General features: G+C 45.3%; 1 protein-coding gene across 2 annotated transcripts in view; it reads right to left on the reverse strand.

Annotated features, from left to right (window-relative positions):
* Positions 1–23712, reverse strand: part of LOC103737054 (E3 ubiquitin-protein ligase parkin) — a 624104-nt gene that overhangs the window by 36728 nt on the left and 563664 nt on the right. The window contains exons 1-2 of one of the 2 annotated variants that reach the window (XM_029565250.1): positions 12735–12899; positions 5012–5095 (exon numbers count right to left, since the gene is read on the reverse strand). In XM_029565250.1, the coding sequence (XP_029421110.1) occupies positions 5012–5095; positions 12735–12794 (144 nt within the window). In that variant the 5' untranslated portion in view covers positions 12795–12899. Of the gene's footprint in view, positions 1–5011; positions 5096–12734; positions 12900–23712 lie in introns of those variants that run through there. The other variant, XM_029565247.1, reaches the window with a different exon arrangement.

Consider the following 23712-nt stretch of genomic DNA (forward strand, 5'->3'; position numbering starts at 1 on the left):
GGTGGGTATCAGCATTACACCCCTGGGTGGCCTCTCCCTTCCTTGTAATAAAAGCCTATCACAAAACGTGATGAGGTCAAAATAAGAAGGGGCATTTATAAATGATTTGCAAGCACATATATTACCAGTGTACATGATTATTTTTATCCTAGGCAAATGCTGGTCTTATGTCCATAATCCAGAAGGCTGCTGCTGGGAACTGTGTGTAGTTCACTATGGGAATCTTACTTTCTCTTATGAGTCAAAAGACTACCAAGATTGGGAAAAAAAGCCTGATTCTTCTGCAGTACTTTTGCAACTTCTTTGAGAGGAGGGAGGAGTTGGGGGTGAAAAAGGGCGTTGCTAGTCACTCAGCAAACATTTAACAAATGTCTGCTAGGTACAATTTACCTGGGTGTATTAGTCAGGGTTCTCCAAAGAAACAGAACCGGTAGAATGAATATATATGTATAGAGATTTATCAGCTTAGCTCACAGGAAAGAGTCTAAGTAGTCCAACAATGGCTGCACCACACTGGAGAGGCTGAGAATCCGTAGTCATTCAGTCCACAAAGCTGGATGTCTCAGTAGTCCCAATCCGGTGCTGAAGGTCTGACAAATTCCAGAAGATCGGCTAGTCTTCAGCCTACAGCAGCAAGGCAAAATCAGCAGCGAGAGAGAAGGCAAGCAGCAAGAAGCCTGGCGTTCTCCTCTGCCTTGGCCTGTTATACGGGCTGCCATCAGAAGGTGACACCCACATTTAGGGTGTGTCTTCCAGCTTCAGATGATCCAATCAAGATCTCTCTGATTTCAGTTAATCCCAGATCCAGTCAAGTTGACACCCAGGATTAGCCATCACACTGGGTGTAAAGATGCTGTGGGAACAGCACTATAGTGTGAGAAATATGTAGGAGAAGTACGCAGTTGTCTAGGCTTAGAGGGCTTCGTGGAGGAGGAGACATGGGCTCCGAGTTGTGAAGGTTGTGTAGGAGCAGAGCACGCAAGGGTGGATGCGTTCTTCTAGGGCACTGCAGATTCATTAGCCCAAACTACGCTGCTCAGCTAGAGCCACTGAAAATGATTTCCTTGGTGGCTTTAGACAGTTGTGGGAAGACTCAGTTTGCCCTGATGTTAAATAGGGAGAGTACCATCCACTACTTAGAACCACTGGGAGAATGAAACAATTTCTGTGGCTTGTAAGAGCCAGTGTTCCGTTATTAGGAAGCCTCCAGGGGGAGAACATGGAGGGAACCAGAGTCAGGGAAAGCAAGCAGGGGAGAGAACAAACCGGACTGGACTCGTATTAGCCTGCGATGGATTGATCTTATGCCACAGATTTCCCAAACTCTTAGCACTTTCAACTCAAAGCCTTTTCAATATTTTAAAACCAATTGAAAACCAATTTTTGAGTTTCCTTTTTTTTTTTTAATATTGCATTAATCAAAAAACGCATTAAGTTTTGGGTCAAGCAGCTTAACTGATGGGAAAAGCTGATGGGGCCCCAGTGGAAACAGGCTTGTCTGGCTGAAGAATGCAGTATCACAGACACAGAAAACATCAGCTCCAAAGGGACGAGTACCAAGAGGGGCTGTAAGTGGCTGACGGGAAAGAGCGGTGGGAGTGAGGTGGGCTGAAAGCAGAGAAGGGCGTTTTGTCAGTGTTAGCAGAATTGGGACACAGACACATTAAAAGGCTTTGGTTCCAAGGAGGGGCGCAATTAGGTGTCAGATGTGGAGAGTGTTGTCCCTTCAAGGTTGAAGGTCAGTGAAACTGCACAGGGTTTCCCCCACACTGTTGGAGAAATGCGAGCAATAGGAAATAAGGCAGCTCTGTTAAATAAAACCCCTTTGTCCTGTTTCCCAAGAGGAAAGCCATTGTCGTTCATCCCTCTCATACCCGAGAGGAACTTCGGTTATGGCTGAAGTAAGGAAAATTTGGAGGCCTGGTGAGTTAGCCCATCAGGACTAGGCTGGTTATTCCACATGCTGTTCTCACCTCTGCCTTGGGTGGTTGACTTCCACAGGCTCTGTCTTCGGGACGCCTATACCTGGCTTTCAGTTATGGGTGACCAGTGGGAGACAGTAGCAAGAGCTCAGAAGGAGGAAGAGAGAACTCAAGAGGTCCCTCCATGCTTTGAGCCTATTGCTGGGTCCTCCACGATTACTCCTGTCCCAAGGCCCCTCTTCAATGGCTCCAGCTCATGGTTCATGGAGCACCATTACCTTCTCCTGCCCTCTCTGTCCTAGGGTGACTGTGGCCTCCACTGAAACTGACCCAGACCTTTCCTACTGGCATTGGTCTTATAGCCTACCCCACCACTGCAGGTGTCACTCCTGTGACCAGTTCTTCATGTGCTCATCTGAGTTGGGTTCTCTTCCTGTGGGATCCTGATGGAATCAGAGACTTGGGAAAACATGGGCACAAAAACTCCAAGTCCTAGTCTCTGGCAACAATTGGCCAGTAGACATTTATTTATTGGTTAGTTGGGTAGTTTGCTTTGTTTTCAAATAGGAGGAATAGGAGTCTGGCTGTAATCAAGAGCTAGATGCAGGAGGAGTGTTAAGACAGAGAGCTGTGGAGGCAGGGATCTAGAAGTGAGCCTCTAGAGGACTATGATGTACATTATTGACATCTCACTGGAATCCTTGTATGGCTTGTGCAACCTTGTGGTATCTAATGAAATGATGAGAATAGTATGACAGCCGGGGTCTTGCCCTTTATCCCCAGTCTTAGAACAATGCCTTATCCAACGACTGACATTTAATACACGTTTGCTAGATGAAATAATGTCAGCAAGCATCTATTAAGTGTCTGCGCATAGATTCTGCCTTTGGTCCGGGGATGCAGAGATGGATAAAGTATATAGCAGGAGAGATGCTTGTAACACACCTTGTAACCGTGTGTCCTCTGCAATGGTCATGATGGCCTGATTCTGCTCTTCTCCACAAGTTCAGAACCACTATCTATGACTTCCAGGGAAGTGTTTTACAAACTTATGCATCTGCTAGCCTTTGGCTCAACATATTGCTATAAGCATTTCCCTTCAAGTCTCGCCCACTACTCTTCTTCGATGCTCTGAAGGAAAACGGACCCATCTGCTTTTGGCGCTGAGGTAATCCGACTGCTTAAGTCTAAGCAATACTGTTCTTGATCTTACAAATAAATAGGTGCTACAGTCTGCCTTCTTCGAAGCCCTGGTCCATGTCTGGGGTCCTGAGAGCAGGGGGCTGTGAACTGCTGGATCAGTCCCACTTCCCAGAGCCTCATGCTTCACCACTTTCTGCTATAGTGACCCGGAGGTGGGAGCCCAGAGCTGTTATTATTCTTGCTTTCAGTACCCAGTGAGCCTGAACTTGAGTGTCCCTGAGCTAAAATAAATGAACATAAGGCACATCTTCCTCCTTGGCAGGGGAAATAGCAGCTTAGTCCGGAATCTCCTGGTATGTTGGTAGTCAACATCTGAGCTGATGAGAAGACCTGAGCATGTTAATGATATTTATTTAGCTATGCTAATATTGGATAAGCACAGCTGCACACCTTACCTGTAAGGTACTGATGTGCTTCCCTATGCTCAGATTTGAGGGCTGTCTTTAACATTCGCTACTTATAGAACTAAGATGCCCTGAAATTTCAGTGTCTACTTGGTAGGTTCTTATCAGTGAAATGACTGGAGGATTTATTTGCATAGATTTTTTTTTTGGTCTTTTTGAGACAAGGTCTCCCTGTAGCCGCAGCTGGCCTGGATTCACTAATAGAGGCCAGGTTGGCCTCGAACTCACAGAGATCCGCCTGCCTCGGCCTCCTGAGTTCTGGGATTAAAGGTGTGCGCCACCATGCCTGGCTAGATTTGATGTTTAAACCTTTGTTAACATCTATATCCAGAGAAAAATAATAAGTAAATTTATCAACTGTACTGAAGTTTTTACTCTTCTCTTTTAAGGTTTCATTGACCATAATTAATAAATAAAACACATTTGCATTTCCCTAAGCCTGGTGTGGCACATTAGTGAATAAAGTTCAGGAAATGTGATCTTTATTTAATCATGATAGAGACACAACAAAGTCTATGAGCTTGCTAAAAATGTGTACCATATCCTTGTATATTATAGTACTTTGGTAGAGATGACTTACCATGGTTCAGCTTTTGATTCTTAAACTTCATGGCAGTACAAAGGAAGATGATGTGTTCATCATAAGTGGTACTCGGACTTCTGGATTTTGATCTTGTCCCTGACTGGCTATGTGGTTTCATGTGATGCTGGGCAGTGATAGCAATGTCTACACAATCCCATGATCACCAGGGTCAACAATCAAGACTACAGAGTGTGTGTCGCTAAGCTGGCATGTAAGATTTTTCTCAAAGCATTTTGAACTTAACAATATTTGCATCTTATGATGCATTTATTGGAATGTCATCCCATCATAAGGCAAAGAACATCTGTACATGCACAAAGATTATTTTCCCTGGAGTCTACCAGGAGTGTTGACATTGCAACAGAAGCTGTCATCTAAAAAGTTCATGCCCAAGAACTGACTGCACAATCAAGTTACCAAAAAAAAAAAAAGTGCAAAAAATGCTCATAATGTGTTAAGTAAGTTCATGATCTTGTGTTGAGCTGTATTCATAGCTAACTTGTGGCACATGCAGCCTATGGTCCATAGGTTGGACATGCCTGCCAAAAGGCATTTCATCAAAAACAAAACAAAAGCAGGACCAGTATTGATTATTCTGACTCAAATGTCATTCAATTGTCTTACCCCAATCTCCTTTGAGTGTGCTGATGTGCTTTATCTGTATTCCCCAGGGAGAGAAACTACCAGGGGTCAGGGACACAGCCCACATGGCCATTGGGAAAGCTACATGGCATCCTGAGAAGGGGGATAATCCTGGGGAAGCTGGAGACCCAGTTCCAGGGCTGCCCATCTGTCGCTTGGACTTTCAGAGTGGAGCTAACTTCTGGTGACGTCTGGCCGAGCTCCTGCCTACCAGAGTCCCAGGCCTTACTCTGTGGGGTAAGGAGAGTGCTCCATACCTGAGCAGCAGCCCCCGAGGCTTCAAACAGGGAGCTGCATTCGCCTTCGTGGTATGCTTCCTTGCAATCCCGGCAGAAGATGAACTGCAAAAGAACGCAGTGTGTCAGGATTATTCGGCTCCATTTGGCCATGACATTTTTCCCTTTTCCAAACTCTGTGTTCATCTTTATGGCTTGAGTGACGGTTTCCATGCCAAATTACTGTTTGCAAAGTGGAATCTAGTGGTATTTGATGAGACTGTTCACTGTTAGAGAGTGTTCCGTGCACCACGACAGGGTCACGGAGATGAATGATGCCCCCTGTTTCTTTTCTTGCAGGTGTCCCCAGCCTACTGGAAGAGACAGCAGTGTAAGGGAGTGTCTGCTGAGAAGTGCTCCTGGTTCCAGAATGACAGGAAAGAACTTCATTCCAGGCTCATGTTCAGTATTTGTTTACAAACATGAGTAGCAGTGTAAGGGAGTGTCTGCCGAGAAGTGCTCCTGGTTCCAGAATGACGGGAAAGAACTTCATTCCAGGCTCATGTTCAGTATTTGTTTACAAACATGAGACTTATGTGCCCATGTTAGTGGACTTTATTATTTTTTTTTGGTACTGAAAAGAAGGAATGGGCTATTAGCAGCTGAACCATGTCCCGGGTCCCTTCGTGGGTCCCCCCTCAGCCCTTAGGATGCATATGGAGATGTCTTACCTCACAGAACTTTAGAATAAGGCTTCTTTTTAATTTTTTATTATTTTATTTTGCGTGTATCAGTGTATTGCCTGTATGTATGTAAGTGCACCTGTGTCATGCAATCCCTGCAGAGGTCAGAAGAGGGTGTTGGATTTCCCTGGAACTGGAGTTGATGGTCGTTTTTCAGCTGCCATGTGAGTGCTGGGAATTGAACCCTGGTCCTCTACAAGAGCAGTTGGTGCTCTTAACCTCAGAACCATCTCTCCAGCCCGAATGAGGACTTATTTGGACACAGGAAACAAATACAGGACTTTGTTGCTGACAGCACAGCTAGGTCAGCAACGTAGCGTGGTGCATACCCAGCCAGCAGCGTACTGTGGTGCACACCAGGCCAGCAGTGTACTGTGGTGCACACCCCGCAAGCAGTGTACCGCACACCTCTGCAGCGGGTGGTGAACCCGGTGAATATGCTCTCTCAGGAGCCCCGATCTCGGAACAAACACAACTGATAACTGCTGCCCTCAGCCTTCACTACGAAGGGAGCTGAAAAGGTGGCAGCTGGGTCAGCGCAAGGCTCTGTGTCGGTCTGACTACCATCTGGAATAGCGGGGTCCCTCCAGAAGGCGTGACTCCTTGTCCCCATCACCTGCCATGTTCCAAGGCTGCTGCAGTGCCTGATTGTGGCTCTGTACTGTGACTCACTGGACTGGAGTCATCGTCCCCCTTACACCTGAGATACAGTGAGAAAGTCACCAAATGTCTGGAACCCTCAGAAGATTTCCAGAGAGGCTTGGGAACTCTCAAGTTCCTAGCTGGAACATCGGCCAGGAATTTACCTCAGTTTTGATTAAGATAAGACTAATTTGGGGCTGGAGAGATGGCTCAGCGGTTAGGAACACTGACTGTTCTTGCAGAAGACCTGAGTTCAAATCCTAGCACCCACATGGCAGCTAACAGCTGTTGGTAACTCCAGTCCCAGGGGATCCGACATCCTCTTCTGTCCTCAGCCGGCACTGCATGACATGGGTACACTTACCTACATGCAGGCAATACACGCATACACATAAAATAAAATTAATAAACTATTTTAAAAATAAAAATAATAACTAAAATATTTTTAAAAGATAAGACTAATTTGAATCGAAAATGAATGGAAAACAAATAGTACAAATAACACCAATTTTATTTTCAAAAGACATTGCAGTTCCTCCTGGACTCCTAAGATGTAGCCACCCAAGGAGTTTTCCGTTCACATCACCATCGCCAGGCAAGGGGACTTCTATCCTCTTCTATATCTGGATTCTTGTTATAAAAACTCATCTGAAGATTATTTTAATCTCAAGACATAGCAAACAGAAAAGGAAAACATTTTATGATGTAGAAGTCTCTTCTGGAAAGATATGGTAAAATTGATCTTAGAGATCAGACAACAGGTCGAACATCACTTAATGCAAAATGCTTGGGTGAGATCAGATTTCTTTCAAATTTGCTCCCCCCACCCCAGGTTTTGGAATGTTTGCACACACACACACACACACACACACACACACACACACACACACACACACAGATACACATACTTATATGGTGAGAGATCTTGGGGATGGAACACAAATCAAAGTACAAACTTCATTTACTTCGTATATGCTTTTCCCACATAGCCTGAGGGTGTTTTCACAGTGCTTTCAGTGCACCCATGTTTTGACTGTGCCCGTCACATGAGGTCAGGCGTGGAATCTTCCTCTTGTCATGTCACTGTTCCAAGTTTCATATTTTGAAGATTTTAGATTTAGGGTGAGAAATGTTCAACATGTATTATGTTTTTACTTCTCAAGGCGGAAAGACTGAACTCTAAAGTGACGGGGTATCGACTCGACTTAAAAGTTCAAGATGGTGGGACAGGGTATGTGTCAAGGTATCCCTCCACAGATAGCCAGCACCATCAAGTTTTAATCACCGATGTTTATCACTCTGGATGAAGTGAGCCCTGAGTTAGACTCACTGGACTGGAGCCGTCACCCCTTACACCTGAGATACAGCACCTCCTCAGGTTTCTCTTTATTTGTTTGTTTGTTTGTTTGTTTATTTGAGACAGAGTCTCACTGTGTAGCCTGGTTGGTCTGGAACTCATTATGTAGATCCAACTGGTCTTGAATTCACAGACATCCACCTCTTTCTGTTTTTTGAGTACTGGGACTAAAGGTATGAACTACCATGTCTGGTTCTATTTATTTTTCTTTTACATGTATGAGTGTTTTGCCTGCATGCATGTAAGTGTATCATGTACATTCAATGCCCTGGAGGCCAGAAGAGGGTGTTGTATTCCCTAGAACTGGAGTTACAGATAGTTGTCAGTTGCTATGCAGGTGCTGGGAACTGAACCCAAGTCCTTTGCGAGAATAGCCAGTGGTCTTGCCCACTGAGCCATCTCTCCAACCCCCTTTCTTTTTAGAATATGTGCATGAGCCTTCCAGTGGGCCTCAGCCTCCTCAATCCCCTCTGACATGCTCTGCTGAGAAATTGTGTGCTCCCACACTCAGTCATCAAGAACTTGCTGTGATTCCACCCGCTACTTTCAAGGGAAACTAGCGTGATCTCTTGGCGTGACAGGAAAAGCACTTCACATCTTATTAGCCAGCGGATGAGATATAAAATCAGTTTCATGGTGGAAGGACACCCTGGAGGTTGATCAGTTTGTCAGGATAAATAGGCCTTTCCTGACACAAAGACATTAAATTCCTTTCTACCGGTACTATGAAGAAATAACAGCCAGCCAAGAGCTTGTACAAAGGAAAGCCCCCCGGATGCCTCAGCATCAGAGGGCAAGCGGGCTGGGAGAATGCACTGGTGACCACAGCATCAATCCATGTGTTGGTGACAACAACATTAATTCATGTGCCAATGTGTTTCTATTTCGAGAGTTTAATTTCAGTACAGATGTATTGGTCTGCTCTTTGTAGTTAAATAACTCGAATTTGTTCTATACAAGTTGAGGAACTATCCAGAAGGTCTAGTGTGGTCTTGAAAGTGTTCTGAACTCACAACAAGGTGCTTGTACAAACACATAGGACTTCAGTTCCCAAACCATGCATCAAGATACCCTAGGGTGCCTGAAAAAACTTGCAGAGTGCACTGGGATATCTTAAAAATTTGAGGAAGACACACTGATCAGCAACACCTAGAAGGCACTATGAACTGATGAATACCTCAGGCCATTCTGCCCCTGCGTCCCTAGTGCGCTCTCTCTCTCTCTCTCTCTCTCTCTCTCTCTCTCTCTCTCCTCTCACACACACACACACACACACACACACACACTTTCTCTCTACCTGCCTCATTTAGGTCACCCCTCCACGTTGTCCATGGTGAGAATCTCTTTCTGTTTTTGAAACAGGGTTTCCCTATAGCCCAAGCTGGCCCCGAATTTGTGATGTAGAGGAGGGAAGAGAAATGACATTGAGGAGCCCGAGAGAAAACTTACAGGGAGTTGGTCAGAAGCGCCCAACATTAATGGACTTTTATGACTAGAGAGGAATAAATGTTTACTGTACGTTATGTACTCTTGAGAAAATCTACGCTGAGCAAACTTGAACAGAACAGAAGTAGAAAAAGCAAATGACCCTGGGTACATTCTCCTGGGGTTGAAACTTGCCCAAGGAGAGCCTGGGGCAGTTTCCCAGGAGGATCCAGAGGAGGCACTGTTGCCCTGGGTGGTGACAGCTCCATGTGGGGGTCACTGTCCCTGGAGACCTTCCTGAGGGATAAGACGCAACTGAGGAAGACAGTGAATGGTACTGTAACTTGGATCCTGTGGCACCGAGGCTGAAGGCTGTGTTTAGGTCTTAACCTTTGTTTTTTGTTTTTTTTTTTTTTTTTTTTTTTTTTTTTTTTTGTCTTTTTGAGACATGGTCTCCCTGTAGCCCCAGCTGACCTGGAACTCACCATGTAGATCAGGCTGACCTCGATCTCACAGAGATCCACCTGACTCTGCCTCCCAAGTAATGGGATTAAAAGTGTGTGCCAGCACTCCTGGCTTTAACTTTTTTTTTTTTTTAACAAAATTTAAAAAGTTTTAAAATATTATAAAAAAGTTTATGGAATAAAGATATAAAGAAAAAAGGTTTGTATAGTATGTTTATTTTTTTGCTGTTGTTTTCTCTAAATTTTATTTATTATTTTTATTTTATGCATATGAGTGTATTGCCTGCATGTAGGTTAGTGCACCCGTGTCGTGCAACGCCCTCGGAGGTCAGAAGAGGCTGTCGGATCCCCTGGGACTGGAGTTACAGACAGTTGTTAGCTGCCATGTGGGTGCTCGGATTCGAACCTGGATCCTCTGCAAGAACAACCAGTGCCCTCAACCGCTGAGCCATCTCTCCAGCCCCAGTATATGTTTTAGACCAAGTGTTATTACATAAAAGTAAAAAAGTTAAAAAAATTGTATGAAGTATAAGTTGCAATAAGCTGAAGTTAAATCATTGAAGAAAGAATCTATGCACCTACCATATCTGTCTGTCTGTTGTCTGTCTATCTACGCACTGTAGGCTAAATGCACAGTGTAGCTGAAATCCATAGCAGTTTGCAGGATGTGAATGCCTTCACATTCACTCACAACTGCTGGCCATATCGCCCAGAATCACCTCCAGGTCTGCAAGTTCTGTTCTATGTCAGAGCCCCAGGTAGGAATGTCTCTGAAAATCTTTCACTGTTTTTTATGGGATCTTTCTATGTTGATATATATTTAGACAGACAAATCTTGCCATTGTGTGAGACCTGCCCACAGTCTTTAGCATGTTAGCATTTGCCCAGGCATGTCACCCAGGAGCAACAAACTGTACCATAGGTGTGCAGTAGACTGTACCTCTCAGGATTGTGTAAGCACACCTCATAATGTTCCCATAATGACAAAAATCACATAATGACTTCGTCTCAGGGCATATGCCCATTGTTACAGAATGACATATTCAAAATTAGACCTCGGCAACCTGTAGGGAAACATAGGTAGGGGTGGGGGTGGCACCTGCCTTTAACCCCAGCGCTCAGGAAGAAGAGGCAGACAGAGCTCTGAGTTTGAGGTCAGCCTAGTGAGACTCAGTCTAAGCAACAGCAACCTCCCCAAATGTAGTTAGGGACAGAGATGTAGGTCAGTTGGTAGAGTGTGTGCATGGGTGGTATCCCCAGCACCACATACATTGGGCATGGTGGTACATGCTTGCAATGTCAGCACTCAATAGGTGGGGGCAGGATCAAGAGTTCAAGGTCATCCCCGTGTACATATTGACTTCAAAGCCAGTCTGGACTACATGAGACCTGTCTCAAAAATGATAACAAAGTAAAAGAAAAAAAAAAAAAGATAGATCTAGTTTAGTGCTTCCAAAGAGCCTTTGTAGTCAGTCAGGGAGCCCCAGACATAGGCCCTTCTGTTCCAGCCTGTGATCCTGGCATCTCTTTGCTCTGTGTTTTTGCACAACAAGATACTAAATATTTAACACAGCTTTTGATACATAATAAACACAAGAAATAATTTTCTCACAGGGTTATCATGCAACAAAATGTCTAGAAATGTACGGGGACAGTAAACCCCTTGTTAATTAAAGTCTACTGATGATTATGGTTATCATGTGAAAGTCTAGGATCCCATTGGACTAAAGGGATCCCCTAAAGCCTTTGTTGCAACTGTGAGACTGTTTATGGGAAGGGATGCTGGCCCTACTGGCATGCATAGACGGAGGGGTGTGCCACCTCAGTTCCCTTAGACCATCCGCGCCACCCTGCAATGCGAGAAACCTCTTGTTCTGTTCATCTTTCAATATCATGTCAGTGGAGCTGTTGTTTGGTTGATGTCTACATGCTCAAAAGGAGATGGAGATCTCAAAAGGAGATCTTTTCTTTGGAAGCATGGGGAGGAGCCCAAGGATTAGCTTCTGATGTAATCAGAACATCCAAGGGGCTGCTGATCAATGCGAGCAGGTTGGGACCTACAAGCAATGACCCTTAAGATTTTGATCCTTAAAGTTGAATGATCTCAACAAGAAAAGCCAAATTTCCTTGTGCCCATTTTCTATTGCAGCTGTGTCTGTAATAAAGGCATTCTATTATGTGCCGTTTATTTTCTTCTAGAGCTCGGTTAAGAACACTGGTTGTTCTTGCAGAAGACCCGGGGGTTCAAATCCCAGCACCCACATGGCAGCTAACAAGTGTCCGTAACTCCAGATCCAGGGGACCCGACAGCCTCTTCTGTCCTTCTAGGGTCTTGCACGACACGGGTTCACTTACGTACATGCAGGCAATACACGCATACACATAAAATAAAAATAATAAATAAAATATGAAAAAAAAAGACCAGGAAGGAATCAGATACCATCGTAGGACCCTTCTCTCTGCTGGGAGGGAACACAAAAAAAGAAAGAAAGAAAAAAGAGAAAAAAGCATGAAGCAAGCAGTACTTTTTACTTCCTCGGGGACAGAAAAACAGGCCTCGTTCCCACAGGTGACCGTCCGGAAGGTGGCAGCAGAGGTACATAAAATTCAGCCGTGTGTGACGAGCTGGGGTTGAGCGGGGTAGGGCGGGGACCAGATGCTGACATATGCAAAACCCATCCTGACAAGAAGGCGTCACTGAGCAGAAATGGTGTTAGGTGATAATGCGGGAAACCAGGACTTTGAAAAGAGGAAAGTGCAATTACTTCAAGTACATAACATTTTAAAATCACAGCAGCAGCTGATAGTGGGAAGGGAACGGAAACAGATGTGGACAGGCCCAGGCAAATTGTTTATAAAGTGCACTCTCCAAGCAGTCAGGTAAAAATTTCAAGGCTGGGGGTAGAGCTCACGGCCGAAGTTTTTTGCAGTTCTCAAATCTATACTAACGATCCCAGGATGGCAAAGGAGTCACAGTTCTCTGCATTATCCTGTGGTGCCTATCACTGTGCCCCCATAAAGTTATGCTTGTGTTAGTTTCATGACCTCGAGCAGGCGCTTGGTTTGATTTCCACTCATGGGCTCCCTCAAAGGGATGGCGATGAGTTAGTCCCCTTTCCCACACCACCATCTACCTCCTTAATGCTGGTGTGTATACATATCTCGAGCTTCAGACGTGCGGCCATAATTCCCATGCTGGCTGTGGATGTGAGTGAGCAGAAAGCTTCTCGTCTGGGTCAGAACTAGGGCCTCACAGAGCAGACTTCGGGTCCACTCTGCTTGCTTCCAACAAGCAACTGACCTTGGAACCTCAAACTGGAGCATGGTTAATAATTGTTCTAGAGGAGGCTATGCTGCTGGGAATTAAACTATCCAATTCACAAGTAGGCACAAGGATACTGAAATTTAATTCCTACCACAGAGTAGTTATTTTATTTTATGTGTATGAGTGTATTGCCTACATGTATGTGAGTGCACCCGTGTCATGCAATGCCTCAGAGGTCAGAAGAGGGCTCTGGATTCTCCTGAAACTGGATTTAAGGATGGTTTGTAGCCGCCATGTGGGTGCTGGGAATCGAACCCGGGTCCTCTGCAAGAGCAGTCGGTGTTCTTCACCGCTGAGCCATCTCTCCAGACCCTCCTTTTTCTTTCTTTCTTTTTTTGTTTTAAAGAAAAGACAACTTAAAGTGTTTACTGCCCACTTATTTTTCCTTTCCTTTTGACAGCTTTACTGGAATATGATTGGCTGTCACGGATTTAAAAAAATAGTTCGTATATTTATTGAGTGGATTACATGTATGAAAGAATAAATTCAAAAGGCATAAAAGGTGAATTGTGAAAAATAATTGGTTATTGGTTCTTCCTTGGTTTGCTACAAGACTTTCCAGAGAAAACTCACTGTCAACCAGGTCTCTGTCTACTGTTCCAAAAACATTTTACACACATTTATTTATTTATTTGCTATTATTTATTTATTCATCCATTTGATTTTTTTTTTTTTTTTTTGAGACAGGGTCTCCCTGTAGCCCCAGCTGACCTAGAACTCTCTATGTAGACCAGGCTGGCCTCCATCTCACAGACAGCTACCTGCCTCTGACTCCTGAGTGCTGGGATTAAAGGCATGAGCCACCACATTCAGCTACATGCTATTTTTGAACAACAGTGGTCTGTAAAATAGCACATGATGTATGGTGGGCAACACCTTAGTTTTTCTTTTTTTAAAAAAAAAACTTAAAAAAAAATTTTATTTGTTATTTTATGTGTATGCTTGTATTGCCTGCATGTAAGTAACTGCACCTGTGTCGTGCAATGCCCGAGGAGGTCAGAAGAGGCTGTCAGATCCCCTGGGACTGGAGTTACAGACAGTTGTTAGCTGCCATGTGGGTGCTAGGATTCGAACCCAGGTCTTCTGCAAGAACAACCAGTGTTCTTAACCCCTGAGCCATCTCTCCAGCCTTAATACCTTCGTTTTTCATGCAGTGTATCTTACGGCTGTTCTGTATTAGCATTGAATGTGTTGGAGCCACACTTCCTAAACAGCTGTGTAAGATTCCAGTCGATGTGCCCTGACTGGATAAGCAGATCCTGTGATGCACACTTAGATCCTGTCCATGTTTTGCTGTTATAAAAAAAAAATCACGGGGACTGTTGTTTCCATGGGTCATTTTGTATGTGTGAAAGGAAATCTACTGGTACATTTCTGGAAGTGAAGGAGCTGGATCAAAGGACGCAAGGGCGGGGTGGGGGTGGGGGTGGGGGTGGTATCCGTGGGTGGCATTGGTGATCTCAGTAGTAAAGGCTTGGGAAAGCTCATTCCCTCTCTCTCAGCCACATACTGTTACCAGTGACTATGCTTCTGATTGAAAATAATCTCGAATGAATCCCAGAACTTCTGTGAAGATCTTTGAATACATGTGCGCAACCACAGGGCCACCCTGCTGGCTATGGAAAGAACTCAGAATCACTTCTAAACCTCATCCATTAGCTGAACAAGGTGGCCTGTGGCCAGTCCATCCTGTCTTTCCCAGCTCCTCACTCCCAGGGCCATTCACTTCCTCTATTGTCTGGGCCTGAATGGGGCCTGCTTAGTGGATTTTAGCACATTGCGGGTCCTGGTTAGGGAGGTGCAGAAAGGAGAAAAGCAACCTTTACCTCCTGTGCTGTGCCCTGGGCCTTAACTTGGCAGAACTGGCCCTCAGCATCAACTGCCAAGATCTTAGAATGGTAGCTCCCTGAGGATTACAGGCAGTGGGGGCCAGGCTCAGTTTATGATGGTGATTCTCCATCCCTCCCTCCCTTCCTGGCCTCATCCCTTATTTGTCTTAGCTGTAAACATTTTAAAGAACAATTCCCATGGTGACAGCGGCTGCCTTGTAATGACTTTCCCACTGGCTTCATGGCTTCCTTTGTTTCACACTAATATTCACACCGTCCACGTGCATTTAAACAAACTTCTTGGTGGGGACATTTTGTCTCTGACTGAGAAGCCTGCTTACCGTCTTGGAAGGCTTGTCTAGTTCTGCTTTCAAATCAGCATTTTCCAGCCCTTATGGAACAGTTGGCTTCCTCCAGCAGCGGGGCACTGGTCGCAGAGTACCAAATCCAACACCACTTTCAAATATTGCCATTAATTAGTGAACATGTTTGAATATGGCCATTCATTAGTAAAATGAGCAGCATATGTCTTCTATAATTTTTAACTGGTCTCTAATCCTTGTGACCTTATCATTTACAATCTGTAGCAAGGCACCAGACTCTATAAAAATGATTACACCATGCCAGTAAAAATGTGAAATCCAAGCCATATGGCAATTTGAGCCCAATTTGTCCTTTGTGCCCCTGGGCATCCTTATGCTATCTTGCATAGCAAGGGAGGGAACTGTATCCCCACTCCCAACACCTGGGCCCAGCTCTTGGCAGCTCAGGGCGGGACCAGCTTTGGAAAGGGATCCAATCAAGTTGGAGGTGCATTGCAAGCACATTATAAAGACTCTTATTGCTGGAGTTAAAAAATATTTCATCAATAATCAATAAATCAATACAAAATATATATTAATCTGGTCTTGATGGTGCACACCTGTAATCCCAGCACTCAGGAGGCTGAGGCAAGAGGATTGTGAGTTCAAGGACAATCTGGGCTATATAGTGAGACCTCCTTTGAAAAGATAAAAGATGGCACATCCAGGATGCAACTTCTGTACCTAAGGTTCATGGAACACAGAACAAGGGATGAAGAGAACACTAATGCATCTTTCAGTTCTCATCAATGAAGCTCCTCATGCAACAGAGGGCCAGGAACACAAAAGGTCATGAATGCCCAAAACATAGAGAATAAGAGTCTACAGAGTGTGGGTCCTTAGACAGGACTCCTATATCAAAATCCACCCACCCAGGGCTCAGGGACCATTGTGGAAGAGGGGGCAGAAAGATTGTAAGAGCCAGGGAGGAGGTGTATATGCAAACACAGTCCTTCAGACTCCTGGGACCCTTCTCATATGAACCTACAGCAATGGTGTCAGCATGCACAAGACCCATGCTAATTCAAGCAGACAAAACCCAGCACAGAACTGGGGAAATGGGCATCGGGCCCCAATCTTAGTTGAAGAATTATTGGCAGCTGATTACTGCTGGGTGAGGAAGAGTTGATCTTCTTAAAGGGTGAGACTCTAGATAGGCTGACTAGACCTTGGTGGATGAACTTGCACTGAGGGACATCTGGGGACACTAACTTGACATGATAGGCCTTAACACAAATGACAGAGTGTATGAATTCCAGTGGGGGGTATGGGAGGGGGGCCAATGGGGAAGGGGGTATAAAGCTGATTAAGATGTTCTGTATGAAATATATAAAAATTCAATAAAAATTAAAAAAGATGAAAGATATATATTAAATCTTCAGTGGGTACTGAACAGTTTTATGGGTATACCATGTTCTCTCTCTCTCTCTCTCTCTCTCTCTCTCTCTCTCTCTCTCACACACACACACACACACACACGCACTTCTCAGAAATAGAACAGACCAGGACCTCATACATGGTAGGCAAGCACTTTACAACTTAGCCACACCCAGCAGCATTATCATGTTCATATGAAATAATTTTTACCTATCTCCTCTTTTTAAAAAAAATTATTTATTTTTATTTTATGTGTATAAGTGTATTGCCTGCATGTATGTAAGTGCACTCATGTCATGCAGTACCTGTGGAGGTCAGAAGAGGATGCTGGATCCCCTGAAACTGGAATTACAGATGGTTGTTAGCCACCATGTGGGTGCTGGGAATTGAACCCAGATCCTCTGTAAGAGCAGTCAGTGCTCTTAACCACTGAGCCATCTCTCCAATCCCTACCCATCTCCTCTTTAAGTGGTCAAGATTTTTATCTTGGGCTTGAAGACCCAGCGTTCGATTCTCAGCACCCACAAGGTTCCATAACTCCAGTTCCAGGAGAATCTGATGCCTTCTTCTGACCTCCAAGGGCATTGCATGACACGGGTGCACTTACATACATGTAGGCAATACATGCATACACAAAACATAGAAATAATAAATAAATATTGTTTAGCAAAGATTTTTATCGTATTGGTTTTTGTCTCCCCAGGAGTCTGGACCACAGTAGGTGGTGGATATCTATCTGTAGCATGCTGGGTATCCAAGTTCAGGGTCTTATGACTAAGGCGGAGAGACATTCCTCATGAATAACAGTGAGCTGGAGACAACTGTGCATTGTGGGATAGGATATTGCTCTAGTTTGTTTCTCCATTGCTGTGACAAAACTCTCTGACCACTACCAACTTGGGGAGGAAAGGGTTTATTTGTCTAACATCAGGCCTACTGATGGCCTTTGTTAGCACCTTTTGAGTCTGTCTCTCACCATGACCTCTCTTCAAGCTGCCTGCTGCCTGCTGCATACTTCTACGGGGTGGGCCACGGTCAGTTCACAGTCAAGCCAACTCCAGTCAAGCCAACTCCAGTCAAGCCAACTCCAGCGCCGGATGCACACTGTGGAGGTCTCAGTGTCTCCCAGGTGGGAATCTTTGCAGGGTAAATGGGCAACAGGAACTAGAAGAGCCACCAGGTGTGTCTAATCATTTGACATTCTGACATGACATTGTTACCTATCAAGTTCACGCTCGAGAACTTCACAATTGAATTGCAAAAAATGAAAAAGCGTACACACATATCTTATAATGTTTGTAGATAAGTTTGTGATTTTGGTATTGGGATGCATTCACAGCTCTCTTGTGAACGGGTTGGACATGTCTGGAATGGAGATGCAGGGGACAGCAGTAAGGTGCAGGGATCAGAAGGGAGGGGTGAGCCCTGGGAGCCAGACAGACTAAGCCCTTTGCCCAGGGGCAGCTTTGGTCCAGTGACACATGATGAGACAGACTCAGAGGTCAAGCTCCTGAGCCTGATGGGTAAGAAGGTTCATGTCAGGGGAACTGGAAATGGTTTGAAAACTAAAAAAGGTTATGAAGAGAGAATGGAGGTGCTAGGCAGGGACAGGCAGAAACAAGTGTTCAGCCCCAGAGAAAGTCAAAGGCAAGGAAACCCAAACAGTCTTAAAGGACCGTGGAAGAAGATTGCTTTTTGAGGCACAATCCTGTGACACTTCTCTGCTGACAAGAAGGCTGCGTGAAGGACTTCCTGCATCACCCTTGACCTTCCTAATGGAGTGAACACCAGCTGGGGACCTTTTGGAGTGAAGGGGAGGGTAGAGGCCTCAGGACTGAGATGGAAGCCCAGAGCAGCCACTGTCAACCTGGACTCCTGTGAGGCATGAACTGAAGGCAAGTCCAAGCTTCTGCACCAGTGCCACCTGAATGTGGTCCCCAGCCCAGAGTATAGCATCTGATGGGAACTTGGGGGAAGAGCAGGGTCTCAGCATCTTCTAGCCCTGGAAGTGTTCAATCAGGACCTGCACTTTATCCTGGTCCTGGGAGACTCAAGGGCACGTGGCAGGTAAGAAGCCCTGCTCTAGCTCAATCAACCAGAAGTCACTGGTGACCCTGTGTGTCACCTGCCCTGGGGTTCTCCAAAGAAGGATGACATGTATACTACTGTCCAGTCTCCTAGGATTCTCACTTCCCCTCCCCCTCAGTCCTCCCTCATTCTATCCCTCATTGGTCGCGGTCACTCTCCTACCTCAGGGAATCCATGGGCATCCAGCCCTATCCTCATCTAATGATGTGAGGTTCTGTGGGAGTCCAGTCTGTGAGGAGGAGGAAAAGGGGGTGAACAAGGATTTCCTGAGTTTATTCTGTACACAGCCAAGTGCCGGGGCTAGTGCAGGTGCTGACGCCCTCTTGGGAAGGGCAACAGTCCTTTCTGTGGACCTAGGATTTGGGTGTGCTGAGGGGATCAGGGAAGATGTAGCTCTTAGGCAGCTGGAGTGAGGGACTGGGGCTAGAGGGAACATCAGGGCAGGAGATGGGGCTTGGAGGCTGGCTATGGGACTCTGTGGCATGGCCAGGGACACGGGACGATGGCCAGGCTAAGCTGGCTGCCGGGAGCAAGACAAATCCAGCTTATGTGGCTGCAGGTGGCGAGGCGGACAAGAGCACCCAACCTGCAGTTAATTAGGATCCTGTGAAGGGCGCAGACACAGAGACTCACTTAGGACATTAGTTTTGGATGCTAGGATGCGTTACTAACCAAGCAGCTGAAGCAGACTCAGCTGGTGGAACTCTGTACCGTTTTCATCTCTGGCAAAAGGACACAGGCTAGAATAATGCCATACAACTCAAAGAGCAAAAATTTAAAATATTCTAATAGCTGCATTAAAAGAGGAAAAAGAAACAGGTGAACTTCATTGTAATGCTGACTTAACCAAATGTATTCAGTGTATCCTCAACATGTCATGGTATGAAAATTGTTACTTTGTTTTTTACTAAGCTTTTGACATCTAGTCTACATTGCATACTTACAACACATTTTGCTTTTGAATGGTCCCACTGCATGTTCTCAGGAACCTTGCATGGCTGGTGGCTACAGTGCTGGACAGTGCAGGTCTAGAAAGACCACCAGTGTGAGGATGGTTGGGTCATGGGGGTGGCTGGTTATCACAGAACGTAAGAACACAGCATTAATCCCAGCTACTTAAGAGGCTGAGGCAGGAGGATTGAAAGTTCAAGGACTGCCTGGGCTACAGAGTGAGTTAAAGGCTACCTTGGGTAACTTAGTGAGGACTTGTGTGGAAATAGAGAGGAAAAAGAGGGTGGGATGCAGCTCACTGAGAGTTTGCCTAGCAAGTGGGGCTCTGGGTACAATCCCCAGTACTGTAAATAAACAATAGGTGTTTTATTTTATTTATTATTTTTGTTTTTATGGGTATGGGTGTATTGCCTGCATATACGCAACTGCACCTGTGTTGTGCAGTGCCCAGGGGGTCAGAAGAGGGCATTGGATTCCCCTGAAACTGGAGTTACAGACAGTTGTTAGTTGCCATGTGGGTGCTGGGAATCGAACCTGGGTCTTTTGCAAGAGCAGCTCATGCTGTTAACTGCTGAGCCACCTCTCTAGTCTCCCAACAATAGGCATTTTAATAAGCTGAATTACTTAAATTCAAAGATTTCTTTTTTTTCTTTTCGAAGAAAAAAAAGAATGACCTCATGTATCCCAGGCTAGCCATGTAGCAGAGGACAACCTTGAACTCCTGATCCTCCAGCCTCTATCTCCTTAGTGCTGGGATTATAGGCATCTTCCACCATGCCCAGCTTGCTGAGATTCAAACCTGGGACTTCATGTGAATTCTCTGCCAACTGAGCTACCTACCCAGCTGGTTTCTTCTTTCTAATGCAGTGTGCTGTATGTATGCAAGCTAGCCTTTGAAAGATTCAGAGGAGCCTCACTTAGCACTGTGTTAGAAGGAAGAGCTGCAGGTACAGAAAAGTATCAGTTAGAGAGAGAGAAGCAGGAGGTACAAGCATCTACAGTGAGAGAACATGAGATTTCCCTCGCTGCACATGCAGGGTTGTTAACAGAAACCCAGAAACACGATGCTGCTTCTTCTGTCTGCCCTCCTGCTCGCCTGCTCACTTTGTCAATCTTGTACCAAGGTCAGGTAGCATCTGGCCATTACATCCAGGATGGCCTATTGCTCAGACTGCCCCATAGATGAGTCTCTGCTGCAGAGTGCAGCACCACCCTTGTTTGGGATGGATTTGATAAATGTATGGTTGTGACAATCTACACCGTGGCCATGGCCTCTTCAGTCAGTATTGCTGGAGTCTCTCCATTTAGTTTGGGTTAAAGACCTTTGCTTTTGAGTGGAAATTACCAAGGTGAAAGCGTTAGTCTTGGCCACCAGATAAATCAACCACACTTTAGCACTAAAGAATTCATTTATAAAATCAGAGGTGTGATTTGGATGCCTCTTGAGTGAGAGAGGCTGAAACACATCTCCAACCCCTTCCATGTGCTCGTCAGCTGTTTATAGGTGAGTGATGTTTGGATTTCTGTGGGTTCTACTGGGCCTTGGGTGTTCTTTGCCCCAGAACCTTGGCCCTCCGTCACTATCCATGAATATTCTAGTTCAAAGGGAGAGGAGAATTAAGAGCTGAGGGACCTGGAGGCATCTATTCACCAGGAATCTCTGGAGTAAACCCCTTAAAACTTCACAAAGAAGCTTGTCAGGTGTTCCAAGGCCTCTGGGAGGGGAAGGCTCCCAGCTGGGGCTGCTAAGGAAACGTGGGACATCCTTGTTTATCTTCCTGATAAGCATCTCTGCCCTGAATGCAGACAATACTGAAAGCCAGGTCCACTTAGGAGGCCGATTCCCTTGGAGGCCCGTCACCAGGCTGGAAGGCTCCTCTGGACTCCTGTTAGTATAAGATATAGCTTGCCCCTGGGGTCTTGAGCAGGGTGAGGGGGAACCACGTGCCTCAGTAATAGAAAAAAAATGTTATCTCTCAGTCACATTCCCACCTTGTGGGTGTCCCACTAAATTATAAAATAAAACCTAGATTTACAAGACTTCTTCCACCCCACCCACCACCCAAGTTTCTTTTTCAATTTTACTGCTTTGCTAGGGAACTGGAAAGCAAACTAATTAAGGGGCAGCTGAAGAGCAGGACCTCAGTCGCTCAGAAGATACCTGGGGCTCTCAGGTGAGCAAGTGACATGCCTGCATCCTTTCTGATAGCTTTCTGGTCCCAGCACACAAGGGATGCTCCTTAAGCTCACTGCAGGGTGCACCCCTCCTCCCAGAGGTGGGGTGTGGCCTATGGGGTCCTGAAGCCACCGGGGAGTATTTGGATTGGTCTTATGGAACATGGAACATTTTCTCCTCTATGAGTTGCCACCAAAAAAAAGGACCTAATATTCCATATTGTCAAAAACTACGTAAATGGTTTGGACCACGGTAAGTACAAATAGGTATTTAGTGAATATCAAAGTGATTTTTTTTTTTTTTTTTTTTTTTTTTTTGGATACGGGGCCTATGGGGTCCTGAAGCCACCGGGGAGTATTTGGATTGGTCTTATGGAACATGGAACATTTTCTCCTCTATGAGTTGCCACCAAAAAAAAGGACCTAATATTCCATATTGTCAAAAACTACGTAAATGGTTTGGACCACGGTAAGTACAAATAGGTATTTAGTGAATATCAAAGTGATTTTTTTTTTTTTTTTTTTGTCTTTTTGAGATACGGTCTCCCTGTAGCCCCAGCTGGCCTGGAATTCACTATATAGATCAGGCTGGCCCTGAACTCACAGAGACCCACCTGCCTCTGCCTCCTAATGACTTATTCATTATTAGTCATTATTATTATTATATTAGGTGGAGTCCCACCTCATTCTGGGACTAGAACCCAATCTTGAGAAAAGAAAGCAAACTGCTTCTCCCCCAATCTGATGTGTCCCTTGACTGCTCTCCAACAGTACAGGTAGTGCAGGGCTGGGGAGCGAGCACAGGGAGGAAGAACCTGGCATCTTCGCTGAGTCGCTCAGTCTCAGTGCCACACCCCCATCCTCTGCCCTTGAGCTGCTGTGCTGCCGGGACCTCATTCCAGATACTTCTAGCAGGGCTGGGGTTTCAATGAGGCCAGCTCTTTGGACAACCTCTGCTGTGTTATTTACTTTTACTTTTGCTCTGATCAAATACCTGATAAGAAGCAAGTTAAGGGAGAAAGCATTTTATTTGGCTTACAGTTTGAGGGTAGACAGTCCACCATGGAGAGGGAAGCCTGGCCCCAGGAACATTATTAGGCTGTACTGCATTTAGAAAGCAGGTAAGTGAGGTCACATGATAAAACCTGAAGACCCCAGCAACCCACTTCCTTCAGGGGAGATCCACCTTCTAAAGTTCTATGAGCTACAACAGCACCACTAGCTGGGGACCAAGTATTCAAACATATTGAAACCACAACAGCTCTTGAACCCAAGGCTTGGCATTATGTATATCCTGTGTTGCCTCCATCACCCCAGACCTTCCTGACCCTAAGTCCCACCGTCCTGCACAGGGTGTTTGCTCCCTGTCATCTTTGATGGTGAGGCCTCAGTTCATAGCCCAGTGACACTGGGGTCCTGAAGGGCAAATGAGGTGAATTGAGTGAGAACAAAAGAACCAATGTGGTCACGTCCAGAACCCTCACTGAATCCTATGCCAATTTCTTATCTCAATGACCCTGGTGGCACCAGTACTTTTAAATTAAGTTTCAACATTAAGATGTAAAACTGAGGCCTGGTACGGCAGCACACGCTTTTAATCCTTGCACTAGGGAGGCAGAGGCAGGTGGATCTCTGTGTATTTGAGGCCAGCCTGGTCTATATAGCAAGTTCCAGGCCAGCCAGGTATACATAGTTAGACCCTGTCTCAAAAGAGGATGTCCCTGTTTGTCCACCTGTCATAATACTTATTTCCATGACTCTGAGGAAAATGTATCACAGTGTCTGTCATTCACTGAATAATACTTTAAGATGAAATAAAGTATTTGTCACTAGAAGTCTCCATTTCTAAGAATTTGAATACTTGTTCAAGTAAGCCACCTGTATTAGTTTCTTTTCTGTTGCTCTGATAAAATACCATGAGCAAAAGCAACTTATAGAAGAGTTTATTTTGGCTTATGGTTCCAGAGGGATAAAGAGAACAACATGGTGGGGAGGCATGGCAAAA

This window comes from Nannospalax galili, unplaced genomic scaffold, assembly GCF_000622305.1.
Source record: "Nannospalax galili isolate Female #2095 unplaced genomic scaffold, S.galili_v1.0 scaffold2271, whole genome shotgun sequence".
In the NCBI taxonomy this organism is placed as follows: Eukaryota; Metazoa; Chordata; class Mammalia; order Rodentia; family Spalacidae; genus Nannospalax; species Nannospalax galili.